Source organism: Budorcas taxicolor, chromosome 18 (genome assembly GCF_023091745.1).
Source record: "Budorcas taxicolor isolate Tak-1 chromosome 18, Takin1.1, whole genome shotgun sequence".
Lineage (NCBI taxonomy): Eukaryota > Metazoa > Chordata > Mammalia > Artiodactyla > Bovidae > Budorcas > Budorcas taxicolor.
In genome coordinates, this window is record NC_068927.1 from 54,781,593 (window position 1) to 54,805,604 (window position 24,012).

The following is a 24,012-nucleotide window of genomic DNA, read 5'->3' on the forward strand; positions in this document are numbered from 1 at the left end:
GGTACAGGCTCAGGAAAGACTCCCGCACTTTCTAAAGCAATGAAGAGGGGGGACCCGAGGGTTGGGAGTGAGCAGCTCATCCCCACAGCAATCCAAGCAGAGATGCTGCACTGAATGTCTTCGGTGGTGTAGGTAGAGAGGGGGTGTCTTGTAGCATGGCTCACTGTCTAGGAGGTGAGGACCCCTGAGCTGCTGGTGGTGACGTCTCAGTGGACTTGGTGCTAATTCCCGGCGCTCTGACCTGAGACCTCCGGGTTCTGAGCTGTGATGTTGCTTCTGAGCTGGGATCTCTGGGGTCTCGGTTCAGGGTCGGGACCTCTGGGTTCTGAGCACCAGCAAGGTCAGAGTGCTGGGAGGTGTTGGGGTGGGGCAGGGGTGTGTGGCTGAGGTCTGTGGGAGGGAGAGAGAAGAGGCATAAGTCAGGACATAGGAATACAGTTTGAGTTCTCCTTTATTGGGGCAGGGGGAGGCGGGGGGTTTCTGCTGGGATGGGTGGGATGTGAGAAGACAGGCCCTCACACGCTGCGGTAGTGTGGCCACCGCTGGATGATATCATAGAGCTGGTCCCCTGGAGAGAGCGTCTGCTGCACATCGCGGTGTCCTTTGACCTCATAGTTAGGAGTCAGGTATCCCCGAGCCACGCCGCAAGCCAGCAGATTCTGAGCTGCCCTGAGAGCACGGGCCGGGGGCGCCCGATCTGGGGGAGGAGAGGCAAGAGTTAGGCTGGGGCTTCCTCCAAGGGCCGAGGGAGTGTGGGTAGGGCTGTGCTTTTGCACTCCGAGCTGGCCCATTTAGGCCCAGAACCCGGCCTGCCACTGCTCTCTGTGCCTCAGTTTTCTCATCTGTGAAAGGGGACAATGACAGCACCTGCCCACAGGGCTGGGGGACACTAAGATGAGTGACTATGTATAGAGCAAGCCCTCCACAAGTGTCGGCCATCAAGATGATCATTTATTCACCCTCCTCTGCCCCCAGACCTTCCCATCCGATCCACAGCTGTAGCTGCCACTTATCAAGCACTTCTGGGGCTTCCCTGGCGGCTCAAATGGTGAAGAATCTGCCCGCAATGCAGGAGACCTGGGTTCAATCCCTGGGTCGGGAAGATTCCCCTGGAGGAGGACATGGCAATCCACTCCAAGCACTTCTCAGGTTAACCCTATCCCTCCAGTTCATGGACTGACCGAAGAACTTTTATAGAGATGAACTCGTCCGAAACTGTGTGGTTGGAAATGGACTTTCTCCAAAAGAGGAAACTAGGCTCAGAGAAACAGAATCGCGCCTGAGGTCACAGAGGTTGTAGGTGGCAGAGCCTCCCAGCCAGGACGCACCATGAAGTACCATCCCCCAGAGCCCATGTCAGCCACCTCGCTGACGGCTGGACACTTACCCATATAGTTGCCCATGAAGGAAATGCCGATGGCTATGGGGTTCCACGTGGGCCCAGAGTGGGCACCTATGGTGTTCCAGCCCCGGCCCTCATACACGAGCCCATCTTCTCCGATCAGGAAACTGTGGGTGGGAAAGTGATGGAGGGCTTCCTGGGGGAGGACTCCTCCCTCCTCTGCTCACCCCACCCCTGTCCCTACCACTTACAATTTCCCCAACAACCCTCCTCATCCCCGAATCTTCCACAATAAAAACAACGACCCTGGCCCTTGCTATTTGTCAAGCACAGCTCTAGATGCACCTTTTTGCATCCCTAACCCCATGAGCTGCCACTGCCCCCATCCCATAGCTACTCAGAGAGATGGCAACACCTGCCCGAGGTCACACAGCTGGTCAGGGAGCCAGGATTTCCACCCAGGTCTCCGTGACTCCCGTCCACATGGTCTGATTCCTAGCTCTCTCCCGCCTCCCTGGAGGATTGGTTGAGCTCTTCATTCATTGACTCCTCATGTGGAATCCTCTGACACTGCCATCATCCCCACTTTACGCTGAGGAAGCTGACTTAGAGTATTTACCCAAGGTCCTGTCCTGAGACTAGTGAGTTCTCAGGACTCTACTGAGAAGCTCCCCAGCCTGCTTCCTGCTTCCTCTTCCCTGCTGGGATGCACTTGATTGACAGGATCAGGGACTCGAGGGTTGGCACCGCAACCAGACACAAACCTTGGAGCCCCAGCACCTGTCTCGAGGCTTCCAATCCTAGAAGCAGATCCTTCAGACTCAATCATTCAGCATGCCTTGATTGAGCGAGTTTGATTGGGCACGTTGGAATTAAGCCCAGGTAGCTGGGCTTCCCAGGTGGCTCTGGGGTAAAGGACCCACCTGCCAATGCAGGAGATAATAAGAGATGCAGGTTCAATCCCTGGGTTGGGTAGATTCCCTGGAGGAGGGCGTGACAACCCACTCCAGTATTCTTGCCTGGAGAATCCCATGGACAGAGGAGCCTGGCTACAGTCATGGGGTTGCAGAGTCGGACATGACTGAGCATCTGAGCGCATGGGAATTAACCAGAAGATGGGCTTTTTGGAGACCCGAGATTGGCCCCCTCAGCCCTCTGGCTCACGAGGTGGTCAAGAATGCACGGAATGTGGGGACTCCTAATATTGGGTCCTGACATCACCACTTGGAATACTAGATTCTCAGAATAAGGATGGAAGAGACTAGAAGTACCACAGTGACCACCAGGACTGGGCTGGGCATGGCCCTGCCACAGCCCCTGCCCCCGGCACAAGCAACAGGTACTCTCTGTATCTGTGTTAAATGGACGCATCTCATTTAAACTTCAAACACCACCACCAGGGTGGGTGGTCAGGAGCCCCATTTTACAGCTGAAAAAACTGAGGCTCCGAAGAAGATGTGACAAGGAAGGGAGATTCAAAACATTGGGATCAGACTCTGCAGCCTAAAATTGGAGAAACAAACTTCAGTCAGGTTTCCTCTAAAGTGATTTAGACCAGAGGCCCCGGAAGCCAAACTCTCTGGACGTCATTCCTTTAGGGAAACACGCAGAATCAGAGCGCCTGACTCCTGGAAATGAAATTTTGAAGTTGGGGCCTTTGGATTGTAATATCTGGAGCCGGAAGAGCTGGAGATACTCTTGGAGGCTTCTCGATTTCTCCAAGGGAGGTCCTTAGATTTCCTGGCCTCACCCCAGCCCTATTGAAGCATCTCTCAGGATGGAGCCTGGGAGTCTGCATTTCCAGTAAGGCGATTCCGGTGCTTACGGAGGCCCAAAAACCGATTAGAGTACAAATCCATGTGTGGGACCCCAGCCTAGTCCCCTGGAGAGGGAGCTGGCGGGCGTGGGCCCCAGAGGCAGATCTAACCAATCCCTGCCCCGTTTCTGCCCTCAGCCCCTACCATCTGTTCTCCACACCACAGCCAGAGGGAGTTTCTCGGACCCCAAGCCGGCTGGCATCCCTCCCACGGCTGCTGTCTGAGAGTAGAACCGAGGTCCTCCCTGTAGCCCACGAGACCCTGTGCCATCTGCCCCCTGCCAACCTCTTCCTCCTCATTTGCTATCACTTTCTGGCTAGCTCCAGCCACCCTGACCTCTGTCCCCCAGGCCTGACCCCTTCCCTCAGCCTCCTGGCCTTTACCTTTGAGGTACCCCCAGCTCACTACCCTGTGACCTACGGCTCCCTCGTCAATCCCTCTGTTCCCTTTCTCCATCACTTCATCACCGTCTAAATTCATCTTGTGGACTTCCCTTGCTCCTCCCCTGTTGCTGCCTGCTGCCCTTTAAATCCCGTTGGGCTAGATTCTGTGTCCATGGCTGTGCCCATCCTAGCCCCTGGCACACATCCGGGCACACAGGAACAGTCCATGGATCTAGGGGCTCCCGCTGCACGCCAGGCAGTATTCTAAGGAGTACTGGCCGGCTCAGCAATGGAGTGGCCCACGACCCTGTTGACTTTGCAGAGGACGGAGATGACCCTGAAGCTGAGAGGGGAACGCCTGCCCCAGGGCTCAACCAGCGGTAAATGGAGCTGGGACTGGAAGCCCAACCCGGGCTTCACTAGGCACTAGACTTTACCAAGCGAACCCAGTGCACAGGACTTGTTCCTGTGTACCTGCAAAATCTGCCCTTTCCTCTGGGGTCAGAGCTGCAGCCCCTTCCCCTCCCCCTTGCGCGTCTGCACTGCCTGCACACGCCCAGCCCTAAGCGGCGACCCTGGGGGAGAAACGTAGAGGCTGCGTCGGGCATCCGGCAGGCGGCTCCAGAGTCGGCCCCCGCGGTCTCCCGTCGCCCCGCGCGCTCCTCTCCCCTGCAGCCCCGGCTCCAGCCCCGGCCCCCCTACGCACTCACTTGTAGCCCACGTCGCACCAGCCCAGCGTCCGCATGTGGTAGTGCTGCACGTTTTGGGCCTGCCTCAGGCACGAGGCCGGAGTGTCGCAGACGCTGCCCGCCGTGTGCGACACCACCACGTAGCGCACGGGCTGTCTTAGCCTCCGGTTGCACTTGGACGCCAGGGCCCTCCACTCTCTGCGGGACACGATGGGGCCGCAGTCTTGAGCCGCCCCGAGGCCCAAGAGGGCGAGGAGAGCCCAGGCGAGCAGCGCGCAGCGGCGAGACATGGCAGGCAGGACGCGGGGAGATGCCTAGGGCACGCGGCCGGCCCTGGGCCTTTATCTGCGGGGACTCGGTGGGGGCAGTGGGGTGGAGGGAGCCATGCGGGGAAGGTCTTGCCTCACGCCTGGGAGGGACTCCTCTTCCTGCTCTGGCGGGGGGCCCAACAGGATGTGGTATGGTCAGGTCTGGGCAGGGTAGGGAGAGGAGAGCCCGTTCATCCAGCTGGGAGTCGGGGGTGGGGAGAGGCACACAGGCCCCTGGGCGAAACCGTGGTTTCTGGAAGACCCAGTGTCTGGATCTCTTCCCTGCTTTGTCTCTGCCCTCGCTAGGGCATTGGACAACTCAGCAGGAGCTTAAAACCGGGAGGAGAGAAAACCGGGAGGCCCTGAGGCCTCTTCTCCCTTCTTCCTGCAAGGAACTGAAGAAACACAGGCGCCCATTTCTGAAAACACTTCTCCTGGGCCTAAGCCCGATGCCATTTAACCCTTGCAGCAAACGGAAGAGATGCACCATGGCAAGCCCATTTCACAGTTGAGTAAACTGAGGCCAGAAGCTGGCTGATCACCTTGCTGACACATGGGAGATAGGAGAGCCTGGTGGTCCAGAACCCTCATTCAGAGCCAGGCTGCCTGTGTTTGAATCTGGTGACATTCCAGTGTGTGAACTTGCACAAGTGACTCTAACCTTTCTGTGACTCAGTTTTCCCCACCTGCAAAATGGGCCTGATCCTATAAAGTATCTAATTCATGGGATGGTCGCTTAGAAGGTGTCTGACTCAGAGTGCCACATAAGCTTCACCAGGATTCGACCTCAGATCTTCCCTTGGTGGTAAGCTCCACAGCAGGGATCCTGAGGTCCAGAAAGGAACAGCCGTTACCTAGCACCACTCAGCTGCTTGGGATGGCAGGTGGGGCAGAAGACTCCCCCGGGGCTCCTGCCCTGCGGAGGTTGCCTCTCCCGGTACCTCCTAGAGGCACTGGCTGAGTTCAGGGAAGACTGCCTGCTTTGCTTTTCCTTCTACTTTGGTATATATATATATATTTTTAATTATTTACTTTTTTTTTTTACAAGATAACATATGCTACACTTTGCTGTATAGCAGGTGCTAACATAACATTGTAGATTAACCATGCTGTAATGAAAAAATTTTAAAGGACTTCCCTGGTGGTCCTGTGGTTGAGAAGTCACCTGCCAATACAGGAGACACAGGTTTGATGCCTGGTGCAGGCGGATTCCGCATGCCGAGGGGCAGCTAAGCCCTCGTCCCACAACTGCTGAGCCCACACTCTAGAGCCCATGGGCCGCAACTACTGAAGCCCGCGTGCCTAGAGCCCGGGCTCTGCAACAAGAGAAGCCACCGCAATGAGAAGCCTGCGCAGTGAAACGAGAGAGTAGCCTTTGCTGGAGAAAGTCTGCACCCAGCAAAAAGACCCTGTGCAACCAAAAGTAAATAAATGGAAAAAATTAAAAATAATGTATGCGAGCTGTAACAAGTTGAATTGACACAAATATTAATCGGCTGTGTCCCCCTCTGTCCAGCCCCACCCACCCAAGGTCACCAATGAGAAGAGTGTGGTATATTTTCTTCCACCATATTCTCCATGCTCATGGAGATCATACTTATACCCATGATATCGCTAAATGGCTCACCTGGCATCCTCAAGCATGTTCATGAATTATCTCAGTACGTGCTCCCAGCAAGGTATGTGAGGCAGATATTATTAACCCTGCCTTTTCTATAATCAAGGAAGCTGAGGCACAAAAGGGTTATTACATTCAGGGAGAAGATGGTGATGCCTGGATCTTGCCACAAGTTCCAAACTCCAGAGATTAAGCTCTAAACCACATTCTGCTTCCTATAAACATACATATATGGACACATTTTTAAAAGTAAAATTAAAACCATAGCCTCCATTTGCCTCTTGTCACCTAATATTTCATAGGCATCTCTCCAGGGCAATACATCTGCGTAGTTCTAATCTGTCTTTCATAATAGTTACATAATATTTCTTTTCTAAATTTTGTTTTTGGCTGTGCTGGGTCTTCCTTGCTGTGCTCAGACGTTCTCTAGCGAGCAGGACCCACCCTCTAGGTGCAGAGCACGGGCTTCTCACTGCAGGGGCTTCTCTTGTCGCCGAGCATGGGCTGTAGGCAGGCAGCTTAGTAGTCGCAGCTCACCGGCTCTAAAGCGCAGGCTCAGCAGTTGTGGCGCTCAGGCTTAGTTGCCCTTCAGTATGTGAAATCTTCCTGGATCAGGGATCCAACCCATGTCCCCTGCACTGGTAGGCAGATTCTTAAATAACTGGACCTCCAGGGAAGTCTGACATAATTTCTTCTTTGAAGATTTTTCAGTGTTTCTTCACCCCCCACCCTCAGTGCTGCACAAAACATTATTGTCAGACATAGCAGCCTTACACATTGGAGTGTTTATAAATTATACATATGGACTTGCTAGGTCGAAGGGTATCCATATTTAATAGATATTACCAGATTGTTTTTCCCAGGAGACTGTTAACAGTTCATATTTCTACTACTAATGTATTGGAGCCCCCACTCACCCCAAAAGTGGGTGTTATCACTTCTTAAATTTATGGGTGTGAAGTGGAATCTCTTTGGAACATTAATTGGTGATTTTATGACCACCCGAGGGACTTTGTATTTCTCTGTTTGCTGCCCATTTGGATGTGTCTTTGGTCAGTTGTCTTTAATTTTCCATTGACCATTAAAAAAAAATTGGATCGTTTGCCTGTTTCTTATCAAGTTGCAAAGTGAAGAAAACAACCCCATTACTGGGATTGTTGAGTTGCTGAGTATGTATATTTTGTGTCTCAGTTCTTTTTAAGAACATTAAAGAATCAGGTACATATAGAAAAGGGTACAAATGCACTTTTTATAGAGTTAATACAATTAATAGAATAGAATTGAAAGTTAATAGAGTAAACAGTGGAGAGCTCTGTTACTTTTCATACCATGAGGACACTGTGCACAAATATCCTGGTCAGGAAAAGGCTACATTTTAGATTTTATTAGATATTGCTTAATGGCATTCCAAAAGAAGTGTTAGTGTTTTGTTTCCCCAGCCCTGTGACCAGTCCAAGGAATGGTATCTCATTATTGTCTTACTTGCATTTCCTCAACCTTAGACAGGTGATTATCTTTTTACATATTAATGGATGCTTGTGTCCATCTTCTGGGAACTGTTTGTTTATTTCTTTAATCATTTTCCTGTTGGGTTTTTGCATATGAGGATTTAACCCTATATACTGCAAATCTTTTCCTCCAGCCTATTAAAATTTTTAAAAAATAGTTTTTTTGCCTTACCTTAAGATCTTTCCACAAATAAAATTATTATAAAACATTTTCTATTAAAAAAAGTTATTGTGTGTTTTAATTTTAGACCTTTACCTGGGCTAGAATTTATAATGCACAGCTCTGCCACTGAATAACCTTAGGCAATTGGACAGCATTTGACATAGCTGAACACTTCCTTCTCCTCAGAATGCTCACTTCCTTTAGCTTTTGTGTCGTAAGACTTTCTTGATTTTCCTTCCACTTCTCTGGCTGGCCTTTTGTTCTCACTTTCAGACTCATTCTTCCCTTGCTGATTATTATACTCTTCTGCCAGGTGACCTTATCCAGACAATAGCTTCAGTCACACCAAAATGCAGATGACTTTCCTATTTTTATGTCTGAGCTCTCAACTGAATCCTGGATCTGCGTATCCACCTGCCTACTTGACATCTGCACTGGGGTGCTCCAGAGGCATCTCAAACACAAGATTTCCAAAATGGGTCATGATTTCCTCTTCCAGAATTGGCCCTCTTCCAGGAGTCCCTGTCTGAGGGAATGATATGAACATCTTCCAGTTACAAAAGCCATAAATCTGAGAACCATCCTTGACCCTCTCCTACCCTCTCCCCAAAACAGCACCCAAAATGATGCCCAGCACCAAGCAGGTGCTCAATAGATAGCTACTGAATGACTGGATGCTTGTTTAATCCATCCCCAAGTCATGATGCTGCTATCTCCTAAATATCCCGCCCCCCACGTTTTTTTTCTTTTGGTTGCGCTGGGTCTTCATTGCCCAGGAGGACTTCTACTAGTTGCTGTGAGCAGGGGCTTCACTTGTTGCAGAACACAAGCTCTAGAGTGTGAAGGCTCAGTAGTTGTGGCACACGGGCTTAGTTGCTCCACAGCATATGGAATCTTCCAGGACCAGGGATCAAATCTGTGTCCTGTGCATTGGCAAGGTGGATTCTTAACAACTAGACCACCAGGGAAGTCCATTTCCTAAATATCTTTTAAATCAGGATACTCCTGTCTATTTCTGCTCTCTCCACTCTGATTCAGTTACCATCTTCTCGCACCTGGATTTTGCTCCTACCTTCTGGATGACCTGGCATCATGCACCCTGGCCCCTGTGAGGCCCAGGCTCAAATCAAAAACCCAGTCTTATTTTTTTCTGTGGCTTCTCATGACTCAGGATGAGACCCATGCTCCTCACCATGGCCAACAGAATGGGCTGCTTCCACCCCAGCCTCACCGCAATCGTGGCCAAGACCTTCTTCCGGAGTTGCCCAGCCACCCTGCCCTCTTGCTGTCCATGAGGAAACTTTGACTACCTTACCCCCAGGGGTCTCTGTACAAAGAGGAACTTGAAGAAATTCAGCAACCTTGTACTTTAACTTTCAGATTACAAAACACTCAACTAACCTTTTGTAAAAAGACAGAAATATTTACACATATTCCTTAACGAAACTAAGAGTGCAATCATTAGCTAGGTGGGGTGAAGACTTCCCTTGTTATAATTTTATTTATTCTGTGTCTTGTCAGCCTAAAATTGAGACATGCCCCTGCGAACATTTAGAGCAATTTATAACAATGGGTAATTGTTATACTGCCCATAACAATTGGGACTGTATTACGTGAGTCTTTTAAATATTTTTAATGTAATTTTAAAAATATTTATTTATTTAAATATCTGGCTGCACCAGGTGTGAACTCTTAGTTGCCATATGTAGGATCTAGTTCTCTGGCCAGGGATCAAACCCCCACCCCCAACACTGGGAGCTCAGAGTCTTAGCTGCTGGATCACCAGGGAAGTCCCATGTAAGTTTTCAATTGAAGTATAGGTGACTTACTATATTGGATTAGTTTCAGGTGTACAGCAAAGTGATTCAGTCACACACATATTTACATATATATGTGTTTATATTCTTTTTCAGATTCTTTTCCCTTATAAATATTACAAAATATTGAGTATAGTTCCCTGTGCAACACAGTAGGTCTTTGTTAGTTGTCTATTTTATATATAGTACTACTTGAGTACTTGATTCATAGGATGGAATTAGATTTATTCGCTATGTTTTAGGAAGCTGAATTTTTAAAATATATAACTCATCAGCTGTTGTTTGATTTTTAAAATACTTAATTCAGCCGGTATAAACCCCCTCGAACTGGACATGGAACAACAGACTGGTTCCAAATGGGAAAAGGAGTGTGTCAAGGCTGTATATTGTCACCCTGCTTATTTAACTGACATGCAGAGTACATCATGAGAAACGCTGGACTGGAAGAAACACAAGCTGGAATCAAGATTGCCGGGAGAAATATCAAACCTCAGATATGCAGATGACACCACCCTGATGGCAGAAAATGAAGAGGAACTAAAAAGCCTCTTGATGAAAGTGAAAGAGGAGAGGGAAAAAGTTGGCTTAAAGCTCAACATTCAGAAAACTAAGATCATGGCATCTGGTTCCATCACTTCATGGGAAATAGATGGGGAAACAATGGAAACACTGTCAGACTTTATTTTAGGGGGCTCCAAAATCACTGCAGATGGTGACTGCAGCCATGAAATTAAGACACTTACTCCTTGGAAGGAAAGTTATGACCAACCTAGATAGCATATTGAAAAGCAGAGACATTACTTTGCCAACAAAGGTCCGTCTAGTCAAGACTATGGTTTTTCCTGTGGTCATGTATGGATGTGAGAGTTGGACTGTGAAGAGAACTGAGTGCTGAAGAATTGACGCTTTTGAACTGTGGTGTTGGAGAAGACTCTTGAGAATCCCTTGGACTGCAAGGAGATCCAACCAGTCTGTTCTAAAGGTCCTGGGTGTTCATTGGAAGGACTGATGCTAAAGCTGAAACTCCAATACTTTGGCCACCTCATGCGAAGAGTTGACTCATTGGAAAAGACTCTGATGCTGGGAGGGACTGGGGGCAGGAGGAGAAGGGGACGACAGAGGATGAGATGACTGGATAGCATCACCGATTTGATGGACATGAGTTTGAGTGAAGTCCGGGAGTTGGTGATGGAGAGGGAGGCCTGGCATGCTGCAATTCATGGGGTTGCAAAGAGTCGGACACGACTGAGCGACCGAACTGAACTGAAACCCCCTCGAGATTTTCTTGCAGTTAGTAAAAAATACTTGTTTTTTTGTTATAGCAATAATGATAGAAGTCCAATTAAATGGTGATTCTAGCAAGAACAAGTTTGAAATACAAAGCAGCATCTATGCGTTCCCCTCGACGTTGCTGAGCGTGGAGTGCTCCCCGCTAGCCTGGTGCATCCTAGCTGTCACTTACTAGTCCTTCGGTGTCTCCTTCTCAGACTGACACTACCTTTCTGGTATCTGGGACTAAGACAAGCCCTGCTATTTTACTTTCTCCACACTACTTCCATCTCTGTATTTGTCACAACTGTAGTTATAAATCTCCCTGTTTCATTCTTTAATCTTTGCTTCTCCTATACAGTGAGGTCTCTAAGAAGGGCCATCATATAACTTATTGTCTAAACCATGACACCTAAGAGTGAATGAGGGGGCCCTTAATATTTATGTTGCATCAATGGGCAAACACAAGATTGTCCCCCAAAGTACAGGATGTATAACTGCACCATTTAAAGATAAAAAATGGGCTATCATTTCCCCCTCTCACACACCATTATAGCCTAAGCTCTAAGCACACAGTTGGCAATAAATGCATATGAATATCACATGTTGAGTCACCCTGACTTTCTCCACCTGTGAAATGGACTTCACAACAGTCCCTCCCTCACAGGGCTGTTGTAAACACTGGGGCCGCCTCGCACATGATGGTTAATAGAGTACAGATGGAGGCCTACATACCCTACTGCTAAAGATTTAAAAGTTATACACCCAGAATTTCCCTGGTGGTCCAGTGGGTAAGACTCCACAATCCCAATGCAGGGGGTCCGGGTTCCATCCTTGGTCAGGGAATTATATCCCACATGGGCGCTGCAGTGAAGATCTTAGGTGCTACAGCTAAGACCCGGTGCAGCCAAAATAAATAAATATTTAAAAATATGTTGATTTATTTGTGTTGGGTCTTACATGGGATCTTCATTGTGGTACAGGATTTAGTTGCCCCACAGCATGTGGGATCTTAGTCCCCTGACCAGGGATCGAACCCACATCTCTTACACTGGAAGGCAGATTCTTAACCACTGGACCACCAGGGAAGTCCCAATAAATAGTTTTGAAAAGTTTTACACCAAACAAACAGCTGCTAAACTAAATATGATCTACCCGCTTCACAAAGACACTTCCGAAAAAGAAAACAGAAAGATACGTGCAAAGTGACAGTCCCTATCAAACGACTCTGGGTGGTGTAATTTCAAAGTGGACTTCCTTTTCTGCCAAAGTCCTTGGTTCACTGTGGGGAGATAGGGTGGGGGAAGGGGAGCAGCTTCCTCCCACATTTATTGGATCGCGAGGGTACCCTCTGTCAGTCTTCCAGTACTTTGCGATGCTCCTGTGATAAACACTCGCTTTTAGTTCCTTTTTATTGGGGGAGGGGACTGCTCTCCTTTCACACCTCCCTCCTCCCCTTACCTGGGCTAACTCAAGCAACCTCCATTCACAGGTGCTCCCAGCTCCCCATCCTGCAGGAATGGGGAGGAACTGGAGGCTGGAAGATCCCACTGGAATTTAGAAGTCCCTGACAGCTTGGAATTCTACCCAGGAACATGGAGACTTCCAGACAGGAGGCCCCTCCACTCCTAACTTGAAGACCATCCCTCTTCTTTTCTAAATGCCCTTCCACCATCCCACCATGGGGGCCACCTGAACACCCCACCAGCTTGCCCCTGCTCTGTCCACAGCCCCAGAGATAGGGAGGTTTCCTCAGGTTTAGGGGTGCACTCCTGATCCCCTTACATCACTGACTCAGGGAACAGGCCTATGTGCAAGTTTCAGAAAAAGGCTAAGAGCTACTTGTTCAGCAAATTTGGGAACTTTGAGGTCCCAGACCATGTCCAGAAATGGGGACTCGGGCACATTTTAGCTCCTGGGGATGCCTTCCCCTGCGGAGACAGACTCAAGCCTGAATTCGAGGGCAAAATTGTTGTTAATTCCAGTCCATATAACTTACTAAGCACCTGCTCAATGTCCCACTTACCTGTTGTAGGAGCTAGGAATTCAGCTGTGAGCAAAACAGGACTTTCCAGCACTCACGTTCAAGTGGGGAAGACAGACAGTAAGTAAGGAAACGAATAACTACTTCTGAAAAGCCTGGTACACTGTATTTCACTTGGATGAAATACAGTTTCATTTCACCTTCAGCTCTGACTGGGGATTGTTCTTGGCGTTGAGGGAAATGGAGCATCCTTCCCTGTGGGTCCCCACTTTCGCCGCCAGAGGGCGCGCCGACTCCGTTTGTCCACACTCGTCGCCGTGCGTTTTCTCCCTTCGTCTCAGGTGGGTTAGCCTCGAAGGAGTCCTGTTTTGTGATTTTCCTGGGGGCCTGTCTCTCCCGTGACATAACTGCTCTCCCTCCATGTTCTGCCCCACAGCGACCAGGTATATGGTCGGGACTGGGTGGAGTGTCCCCCGTGCACCCCGCGTGAGTTGTACTAGTGGACGTGGGTTGTGGGATTCCAAGCGCTGGACCAGGACCAAGGTATATGAAGCGAATGCGTGAGGTCAGTGGTGAGGCTGGCCACACACCCGACCCGTCTGGAAATGCGGAACAAGGGGTCTAAGTGTGTGAGTCTAAGTGTGTGAGGGGGTTGCATGAGAGCCACTTTCGTGCAATGGAGGCACTGGCCTGCTGAGATGGGTACCGAGGACCACCCAGCCTGCCAATGCCACCGCACATGCATCTCCTGATGGGGTGTGCAGGTGAAGAGTAAGCACCTGGAGGGCAGCTTTGGGTCATGTGTGATGAGAAACTGTGGGACAAGGTCCTTTTGACAAGTCCCTGTTACTCTCTGTCTACTCCCTTTCACACTTTCTGGCCCCAAATGTTTCAGGCCTATCTTGTGCTTTCCCTGCCTCAGCTCCCAGACCAGTCATTTCTCCAAGGAGCTCTGTTTCTTTGAGCCAGGAAAGGCTTTGGGTTTTTTTTTGTTTTTGTTTTTGTTTTGTTTTCCTTTAATTAAAAAAAATTGTATTTATTTGGTGCACCAGGTCTTGGTCACAGCACTTGGGATCTTTACTTTCGGCATGTGGGATCTAGCTCCCGGACCAAGCAGCCAACCTGGAGCCTCTGCAATGGAAGCTTGGACTCAACCACTGGACCACCAGGGAAGCCCCTACAGGTGTGGAATTTTCAAAAATACTTAGTATATTGGAAGGTGCTTTCCGCACCAATGGACATTGTTCATCAAGAGGTTTAGTGAGAGGAGCCCATGAACAATCCAGTCACGGCGGCGACTGGGTAGAGAATGGAGGGTGAGAACAGTCAGTTTTTTCCAGGCACCATCTCTCCCATGGTCGCCTCCATCTCCCAGAAATGGGAATCTTCTCTCAAACACGATGAGCTTATCATTCCACAAGCTCTCCAAGGGGGTGACTCTGCCGCAATCTTAGTCAAGGCCCCAGTGGACGCAGAAATGCGCCAACCAAGGCCGCTTCAAGTCCCAAGCCAGGACTGGAGGTCACACAGATGCTAGAACTTTTCTCATTCTGGGCCATGTGTCTCTGTGCTGAGTTGGTGGTGTCTGTGGAGGGGATCCTACAGCACCTCGGAAATGATGGGGACAGTCATCCTATCCCAAGCTGAGGTGATTTTCAAAGCCCCTTCTCTACCACCTTCCCCTCCAGTAAAGGAGCAAGAGAATGTAGTGCCAGTCCTCCCCACCCAGCTCCCTCTTCCAGAATCTCACCCAGAAGGGACTGTGTCAACACTGTTGCTTAATTGCCAAGTCATATCCAATTCTTTGCGACCCCAGGGACTGTGGCCCTCCAGGCTCCTCTGTCCCTGGGGTTTCCCAGGCAAGAATACTGGCATGGGTTGCCATTTCCTTCTCCAGGGGATCTTCCTGATTCCTTCGAAATGCAGGGATTGCACCTGCGTCTCCTGCATTGGCAGGCGGATTCTTTACCCCTGAGCCACCTGGGAAGCCTTGTGTCAACATTACGGTAAGCAACTTACAGTAAGTAAGTAAACTGGAGTCTGCTGGTGAGGAGAAAGATGGGTGGATCTGAATCCTGAGGCCATAGACTGAGAAAAGAGGCAACTGGGAAGGACGGGGAAAGGGTAGAAGAAAGAGGAAAAGTCGAGGGACACTTGGAGGCAAGATTTCAACCTGAAGTTCCCAGAGCCTCTCACCTACGAACCTGTGCTGCCTGGCCCTTGATCTCCTAGACTGAGCTCTGGTTCCCATGTTTGAATGGAGTCTGGGGCCCACCAATAGGGCTGGACCCTGAGTGCCCCACCCCCACAGCCCTGTCCCACCTTCCTACCCTCTCATCTGCAGCCCCACCTCCTGATCTTCTCTTTATTTTTATTTTCTTAGTTAATTAATTAATTTTTGTGATGTGTAATGTCTTATTCAGGAGAATGCAATGGCAACCCACTCCAGTTCTCTTGCCAGGAGAATCCCAGGGACAGGGGAGCCTGGTGGGCTGCCGTCTATGGGGTTTCACAGAGTCGGACACAACTGAAGCGACTTAGCAGCAGCAGCGTCTTATTCCCCGACCAGGGATGGCACTGGTGCCCCTTGCAGTAGAAGCATGAAGGAGTCTTTTTCTTTTTTTGCACTTCATTTTATTTATATTTATTTTTAGAAAGTGAAAGTGAACTCCCTCAGTCATGTCCGACTCTTTGCGACCCCATGGACTGTAGCCTACCAGGCTCCTCTGTCCATGGGATTCTCGAGGCAAGAATACTGGAGTGGGTTGCCATTTCCTTCTCCAGGGGATCTTCCCGACCCAGGGATCGAACCCGGGCCTCCTGCATTGGAAGCAGATGCTTTAACCTCTGAGCCATGAGAGAAGCCTGCTTAGTTCTGTTCTAGCCTCTGTTCTGGTTTTTTTTTTTTGGCGTATAATTGCTTTATAATGTTGGGTTAGCTTCTGCTATACAAAGAAGGGAATCAGCTCTATGCAAACATACACCCCCTCTCTCTTGGCCTTCCCTTCCATCCCCCCATCCCACCCCTCTGGGTCATCAGAGAGCACAGGGCTGAGCTCCCTGGGCTCTACACCAGGTTCCCACCAGCTATCTATTTTACACATGGTGGAGTCTTCACCACTGGACTACCAGGGAAGGCCCCAGCCACATCTGCACCCAGCCCCCTTCTGGAACGTTCTGGTGAAGAATAACTTGAAAGGGTGTCCAAACCCACCTGCCCACCCTGGAACCAAACTCCTTCCTCCTTGCACTTACTTCATGGGCCAGTCCTGTCCCTTCCTGGACCCAGACTTCTATAGTGTACTTTTTTGGAAATTATTTTCTTATGTGTTAATTTTATGTTGATATAAAACAATTTTATATCAGAATTACACAGAATAAAGTGATACCTTTTGTCCCTGAATCGGGCGTGCCCCCAAACGGGCCTCGGACAATCATAGCCGTCTCCCCAGCTTTCTGTTTTAAACCTTTGTGGAATGCTAACATCACTGGTTGTGGCCCTGAGAGAGGCCTGGGCTGAAATGACCTTCGGTTAAAGGTTCGAACATTCCAGAAGTTTCCAGGCCCTTCTCTGAGCAGAGCTGACTCCAGAGGAGGAAGTCTTACAAATTGACTACCCTGACCTTTCCCTGTTCTCTGCGTTTCCAGAATCTTGTAAAGCCACAAATTTTGATTTCTTTCTAGGAAATCCTTTTTGGAGACAAGCAAATTCTTCCTTTGTGAGAGTCCCAACCCCCACACCACAATTTCCGGGCCAGTGCAAAGTCCAGCCCCGGGCTTGGATTTCCAAGAAAGGGGAGACTTTTCTTTCTGCCTCCGGGTCCTCACTCAGAAGCGCCCCGCCCCGCGCTGGGCCCAGTGCCCGCCAGGGGGCGCGCCGACCCGCCCTCCCTGCTTGGTTGGGCGGTTGGGAGGGAGAGAACAGTCCAGACTCCGCGCCGAAGACCCCGTCCCTCCCTCCCTATGAGTCGCGCCCCCGACCCTGTGCCACACCCTGTCGAGATCAGTGCAAGAAAGCGGAGCCTTGTGATTGAAATGGAATTTTTATTCAGTGCAACCGGGAGGTCATGGTAACTTGAAATTTGTTCTTAAGTGGAAAAGTGGATGTTATCTTGCCACCTTGGGAAGTGGAGAAAGGACACCGTGTGCATCGAGGTCCCGCCATGACCGAATATGTAAGGTTGCAGAATTCACAGAGTGCCTCCTGTTTTGCTCCTGGTGGAGAAAATGCCAAAGGGAATGACGGATCTCATTAAGCGTCCCCAGGGCCAGCCTGGGGATTGATCATCCCTCACGGTATTGGTCATAGGGGTCATTGTGAGAGCTCAGGGTCCTGGGGACGTCCAACAGCAGTCACCTCTCACGATTGTCCACGGTCACAGAAGGGGGACCAGTCCCCCTGCTCAGGACAGATTTAGGATGACTGTTACGAAGGAGACAGAGTAAGGAGGGAGGGATTGAATCTGAGTGTCTCCTATCCCTCTAAAACCCACTCCATGTCCCAGATCTAAGGCGCCGGCACATCTCTCCAGGCTCATTCAGGTCGAAGCATCCAGCTGACCTCTGATCATCTGTCAGCACTGAAGAGGGACAGAGGGGGCGGGGAGCAAGAGAGAGATGGACACAGAGGGAGGGATGGACAGTATGGGCAGAGGAGTGGAAAAGAGAGACAGGAGCCGACCAACGAAAAGGATGAAATAGAAATAAAAACAAAAGGAGAAAAAAGCAACAGAGAAGGTAGTTCAGTTCAGTTCAGTTCAGTCGCTCAGTCGTGTCCGACTCTGCGACCCCATGAACCGCAGCACGCCAGGCCTCCCTGTCCATCACCAACTCCCGGAGTCCACCCAAACCCATGTCCATTGAGTTGGTGATGGATGCCATCCAACCATCTCATCCTCTGTCGTCCCCTTCTCCTCCTGCCCTCAATCCCTCCCAGCATCAGAGTCTTTGGTGGATGGAATAGAGCAGGTGGACGGGGACAGAAGGACCCAGAAGAGCACTCGGTGGGGCGAGGGGCAGTTGAATCATAGAACCGGTATGGAGGTCCCCTCTCCTCCACGCCCCCTCCTCCCTTGGAAGGCGCAGAACCTCACCTGCCACAAACCCGATCATCCGAGGATGGGGCCGAGTAACAGTTTTGACCTTTCACCTTCACCACGAAGGACTCCTGGGGCCTGTTGACCAACCACGGGCAGCACTGCTCGAAGCAGACCCTAAAGGTGCAGTTTCCGCACTTCCGGGTCCTGCCCAAGGGTACCACAGCATCGTCATAGCAACAGTACTGCCGGGGGTCGTAGAACTGGTCCCCGCATCGCTCGTGTGACTGGCACAGCAACAGTTGAGTGCCTGTGGGGGACACTGGAGAAAACAGAGATGGTGTCAGCCCGGCAGCGGGGTGGGCAAGTCCTGGGCTGGGGTCTTCTGGGAGCGGCACCCCACCCTCCAGCATCCACGTCCCTCCTGGGCTCACCTGGGGCACCATGTGAGCGGAGAAGCAAAAGGATGCAGACAGCGGCCAAGACAGCTGCGGGAGGAAAAGGGATGACGCATGGCCTCAAAAGCGGATAGGGCAGCCACTGGAGGCCAGCCTGGAGGAGGGGAGGTCTGAGGGGGTGTCTGTCCTGACCGAGGCTCGGGGAAAGCTTAGATGCAGACCTGTGTTGTGTCTGCGGATTAGGGGTCTGTGGAAGCTGAGAGGAGGCAGGCAGGAGTCAGAGAAATGGGTTTGGGGTTCTGAGGGATATGAGTGTTCCCTGGGAGGGAAGAGTTCAGAGCAGGAGGCTCAGCTAGAGTCAAGTGTTAAAGGCAGCTGAGCTAACACTGGTGTCGTGTTACGTCCATGACCAATATTAAAATTTAGATGCCAGGATTTGGGGTGGGAGCCTGTCATAATGTACGGCATTGGGCATGAGTTTGAAAATTGATCAGGGACGTGGATGGGGCTGCTCTTGGTCTTCCCAAGCGGTTCAGGGATAAAGAACACTCCTGCCAAATCCCATGGATGGAGGAGCCTGGTGGGCTGCAGTCCATGGGGTCGCTAAGAGTTGGACACAACTGAGCGACTTCACTTTCACTTTTCACTTTCATGCACTGGAGAAGGAAATAGCAACCCACTCCAGTGTTCTTGCCTTGAGAATCCCAGGGATGGGGGAGCCTTGCCTGGGGAATCCCAGGGATGGGCTGCCGTCTATGGGGTCGCACGGAGTCAGACATGACTGAAGCGACTTAGCAGCAGCAGCACCCAATACAAGAGGCACAGGTTCAATCCCTGAGTCAGGAAGATCCCCTGGAGAAGGAAATGGCAAGCCACTCCTGTATTCTTGCCTGGAGAATCCCATGAACAGAGGAGCCTGGCTGGCTACAGTCCATGGGGTCCCAAAGAGCTGGACATGACTGAGCGCTTGAGCAGGCATGCACGCCCTCGGGGATGTGGAAGGGGTACTGCTATGATGGGGTCACTTGTCTGGCTGGGGGCTAGGGAGGAGGAGTGATGGACTGAGGCGAGGATGGCATTGAGGCTGATTTCGGATTTGGGCTCCAAGAGAGTCGGGATTTGGTCCTTCTTACCCAGGATGCGGCGTCGTGGAGTCATGGCTCTGGGTTGGCTTCGGTGGAGTGGAAGGAAGCGCGGCAGATCCCAGCAGGTGGTTTTATACATATGCCTCCGAGCCCCCGCCCCCACCTGCCCCAGAAAGAGGCGCATGCTGCCATCAGCTCTCCTGCCTTCCTGCCGGGCCTGCAGAGACACGCGGGGCCCCTGGGGCAGCAACAGGTTTTGGATGTGAGCTTAGTCACGTCACTGTCAAACATGATGTCAATCCTTTGAGAGCCAGGAGGAGTCCGATTGGGGTGCCTTCCTCCTCCTCCTCACCAGAGCCTCCCTCTCACCATCCCCAACACTGCAGCCTCTTTTGCAAATACGGATCCTTGGGGTCCTTCCCACTCTCCCAAGATGAATCCACCTGCCAGCTTTCTGATCAGATCCTCTAAGTCTTCTTCTACTTTCTGGACTTTAAAAAATAATAATTTTATTTATTTATTTATTTTTGGCAACGCCGGGTCTTTGTTGCCTCGTGCGGGTTTTTCTCTAGTTGGGGGGAGCAGGGGCTGCTCTCTAGTTGCGGGGCGCAGGCTTCTCATTGCAGTGGCTTCCCTTCCTGCCTCTTTGTCACTGAGCTGCCAGGGAAGCCCGACCCCCTTTTTTTTTTTTAAGTCTAAAATAGATGGCAGACACATTTAAGAGCCTGGCAATAAAGATTCACTGAGAATGAGCTGTGTGGCAAGCCCTGTGTTAGACAGAGGTTGCTGCAGGTGCAGTGATTACTCAGTAGCATCGCAGAGGGCTCCAGACCTTCCTTAAGACCATGATGACTCAGAGAGGTCAGGTTTGGGTAAAAACTCAGTGGCTGTGGGAGCCCAGATTAGGGTGGGAGGTCATGAGATGCCTTGAGTGTTCAGGGAGGGATTCCTGGAAGAGGGGATATGTGAGCTAATATTTCAAGGATGAGGCTGAACTGTATTTTAGGAAGGCTGAGCCCCAGAGAGAGAGGGAGCTGGAGCGAGTGGGAGGGGGGCAGGGTCAGTCCCTCGTGAGCACTGAGGACTCAGGGCTTTTATCTTCAGTGCACTGGGCACCGTGTCCATGTCCTGAGCATGGAAGGAGAGTATTCAGATCTGTGTCTACGAATATCCCAGCAGGTCTGCTCCGGGGAAGGTGGACAGGAAGGTTGAGACTAGGGTTAGGAGCTCAGGGAAGATCCTGCTACAGCAGAAATACCTGTGCAGTGACCAGAGTCCTAAATGTTTTCTTTTTCCCATTGATGCTTTCAAACTGTGGTGCTGGAGAAGACGCTCGGGAGTCCCTTAGAGAACAAGATCACACCAGTCAATCCTAAAGGAAATCAACCCTGAATACTTATTGGAGGGACTGATGCTGAGGCTGAAGCTCCAATACTTAGGCTACCTGCTGCAAAGACCCAACTCATTAGAAAAGACCCTGATGCTGGGAAAGATTGAAGGCGGGAAGAGAAGTGGGTAACAGAGGATGAGATGGCTGGATGGCATCACCGACTCGATGGACATCAGTTTGAACAAGCTCTGGGAGATGGTGATGGACAGGGAAGCCTGGGGTGCTGCAGTCCTTGGGGTCTTAAAGAGTCGGACACGGCTGAGCGACTGAACAACAAAAAAGGGGGCCAGCTACCACGTGCTCCCCTCCCGGTCCCACATCGCCCCTTGGAGTTTGGGGGTTTCTGCAGTCGCTGAGTAGTTCCCAACTGTGGACTGCAACATTTTAGTAGTTAGACAACCACTCAAGCTGGTCATCAGCTATATCATTTTTTAATTGAAGAAAACATAGATTAAGGAATGGATTAATATGTGCTGCAAAGACTCTTTTTTCCAGGATTTTTTAAAAAAATTATTGACTTTTATATAATATACAAGTATATACTATAGCTGCCTTACAATGTCATGTTTCTGCTGTACGGCAAAGTGAATCAGCTATATGTTTCCATATATCCCCTCTTTTTTGGGTTTCATTCCCATTTAGGTCACCACAGAGTTTCCTGTGCTATAGGGTAGACTCTCATTAGCTTCCTATTTTATGCACAATATCAATAGTGTATATATGTCAGTCTCAGTCTCCCGATTCATCCCACCCCCGCCCCTTTCCCCTTGGGCATCCACCCATTGTTCTCATCTGTGTCTCTGTTTTTGCTTTGCAAATAAGATCACTTGTACCATTTTTCTAAATTCCATACACACACACGATATTTGTTTTTCTCTTTTGACTTCTATCTGTATGACAATCTTGAGACCAATCCACGTCTCTGCTAGTTGCGCAGAATCTTATTAATTATTTCACAATTAAATGTTGTGTACTGAATCTTGCCTTCAGGAATGGTGGAACCCAGGTAATGATGTAATGTCTGTTTTCTGGCAAGTTGCGGGTGTTGGTTAACAAAGTCCAGAATGGAGGAGGCTTGAAGCAAGGGTGGATCCTCCTTTGCCCAGCGCTAGTTGTCAAGTCATGTTCTAGAGTTTGAAGCAGCACATTGCTCATGACCTTGATTCCATTCGCTTCCTGGAATCGCTCCAGGAGAACTGTTGCCTCTGTGAGGATCTGGGGTGCTGTAGATGCCTGGATAGCAGCCAGGATGCGGCAGAAGGCATGTTTTCTAGGGCTGGGTTAGGGTTCTGTTTCTGAAGAGAGACGAGCCCAGACCTCACTCCTGGGCCTGGAGCTGAGTCACTGAAGAGCAGGAGAGTGAAAGGAGATCAGCACAGAGGCGGGGCGCCGGGGTGCTGCCCGAAGAGCAAGGCCACTTCTGAGATCGGTAGACACGTGCGTGCATCCTCAGTTGCTTCAGTCGTGTCCCACTCTTCTCGACCACATGGACTGTAGCCCACCAGGCTCCTCTGTCCTTGGGGTTCTCCAGGCAAGAATACGGGAGTGGGCTGCCATTTCCTCCTCCAGGGCATCTTCCCAACCCAGGGATCGAACCCGCGTCTCCTGCATTAGCAGGAAGAATCTTTGCCACCGAGACACATGGGAAGTCACTGTCCACGTCAGAGTCCAGGTCTGTGAGGGCACCTGGCCTGTGTCGGCTGATGCCATCACTAGATTTTGGGGACCTGCCTCTACTTATGGCTAGAGAAAGTTCTAGCTGTCTTGGCAACAAGTGTAAGATCCTGACTTCACACAACTATTTGTTTTATTCTGTCATTCCGTTTCTTGAAGCCAAGCAAGACACTGACCCAAGGTACTACTGTTGGTCAGTGACTCAGGCTGGACTAGATCCCAGGTCTCCTGAACCCCAGTCCAGGGGCCTCTGAACATCCCTGGCCCAGTCCATTTAGGAAGGACAAGCAGACTCTGCTCATAGGCCACCCTGGGGAAGCCCCAGGTGAACGTTCCCACGTGTCCTGGCTGTGGCTGGCACAGCTGCCTCCCTGGATGTGATACCAGGGGATTGCTGTCCGTTCTTGCTCTCACCAATTCCCCACTGGCTTTCCCATTGCCCCAGGAATAAATAGACTAGGTCTTCCTCCTGGAAGTATCTGAGTGTTATTTCCATCTGGCCTTAGGGAGCCCCTCCCAGGAAACAGGCAGGAATGAGGTGGACTTACAGGTGTGTGTAAGGAATGTCAGGTATGCAGGAGGAGGGGCTGGGACTCCCCAGATCCACGAGGTCCCTGCTCTGGTGGCTGATGGGGAGGCTGTGTCTCTCCTTTGCACAACTCTATCCCTGGGATCACACAAACAGATCCCTGCAACATGACTTCAAGTGACCAAAGAATGGATGGTTTGGCTTGACCCAGCCCCGGTTGGATCCTCCAAATGATATAGTCGATTAAGAGCTTATGTGTCTTAGGAGTAGCTGGAGGGAGAGGCTCTAGGCTGTCCCTCCTTGCATTGAGGATCCAGATACTCCATTTCTGCTCAGTGGCTTGTTGGCACCTCAGTGCCTAAACTCACGGCTGCTGCTGGGGAAACACCTGGTGACTGCATGACTGTGATGCCCAGGGCTGCAGATACATCCAGAACCCTAGCCACCAGCGCTTGTGGGAAAGGCGGACTGACCCTTCCCAGCCTTTGCAGACAAGGAGGCCCTCAGTAAAAGGCGGTGGTGCCAAGTGTCCTTCCTGCACATTCCTTGTGGTTCCCCATTGCCCTCGGCTTATTATAACTCCCTGTGTGTGTGCGTGTGTGTGTGCGTGTGTGTGTGTGTGTGTGTGTGTGTGTGTGTGTTAGTTGCTTAGTTGGGTCTGATTCTTTGTAACCCCACGGACTGTAGCCCGCCAGGTGTCTCCACCCATGGGATTCTCCAGGCAAGAATGCTGGAGTGGGTTGCCGTTCCCTCCTTCAGGGGATCTTCCTGATCCAGGGATCAAGCCCCGGTCTCCTGCATTGCAGGCAGATTCTTTACTGTCAGAGCCACCAGGGAAGCCTGATTACAACCCAGATGCCTCCCAGGGCTCAACAGCTATGTCCTCAGTTGTATGCCTCACCACTCTCTTCCCACCTCCTGTGTGTCCCCTACATCCCCAAGTTCTAGGGTTCTTACATGACAGTTTCTGTCAGACCCTCTCCCCACTCCCTTCACGTGCCT

General features: G+C 50.7%; 2 protein-coding genes across 2 annotated transcripts; both read right to left on the reverse strand.

Annotated features, from left to right (window-relative positions):
• Nucleotides 1–341: 341 nt before the first annotated feature.
• Nucleotides 342–4,521, reverse strand: PGLYRP1 (peptidoglycan recognition protein 1). The gene is made up of 4 exons (XM_052656638.1): nucleotides 4,253–4,521; nucleotides 1,388–1,509; nucleotides 520–697; nucleotides 342–390 (listed from the first exon to the last, which is right to left on the reverse strand). The coding sequence occupies exons 1-4, from the start codon at nucleotides 4,519–4,521 to the stop codon at nucleotides 342–344; spliced, it is 618 nt and encodes a 205-aa protein (XP_052512598.1).
• Nucleotides 4,522–17,987: 13,466 nt separating this feature from the next.
• Nucleotides 17,988–19,490, reverse strand: LOC128063986 (insulin growth factor-like family member 1). The gene is made up of 3 exons (XM_052656809.1): nucleotides 19,466–19,490; nucleotides 18,369–18,422; nucleotides 17,988–18,256 (listed from the first exon to the last, which is right to left on the reverse strand). Exons 1-3 carry the CDS (start codon nucleotides 19,488–19,490, stop codon nucleotides 17,988–17,990), a joined length of 348 nt encoding a protein of 115 aa, XP_052512769.1.
• Nucleotides 19,491–24,012: the final 4,522 nt, after the last annotated feature.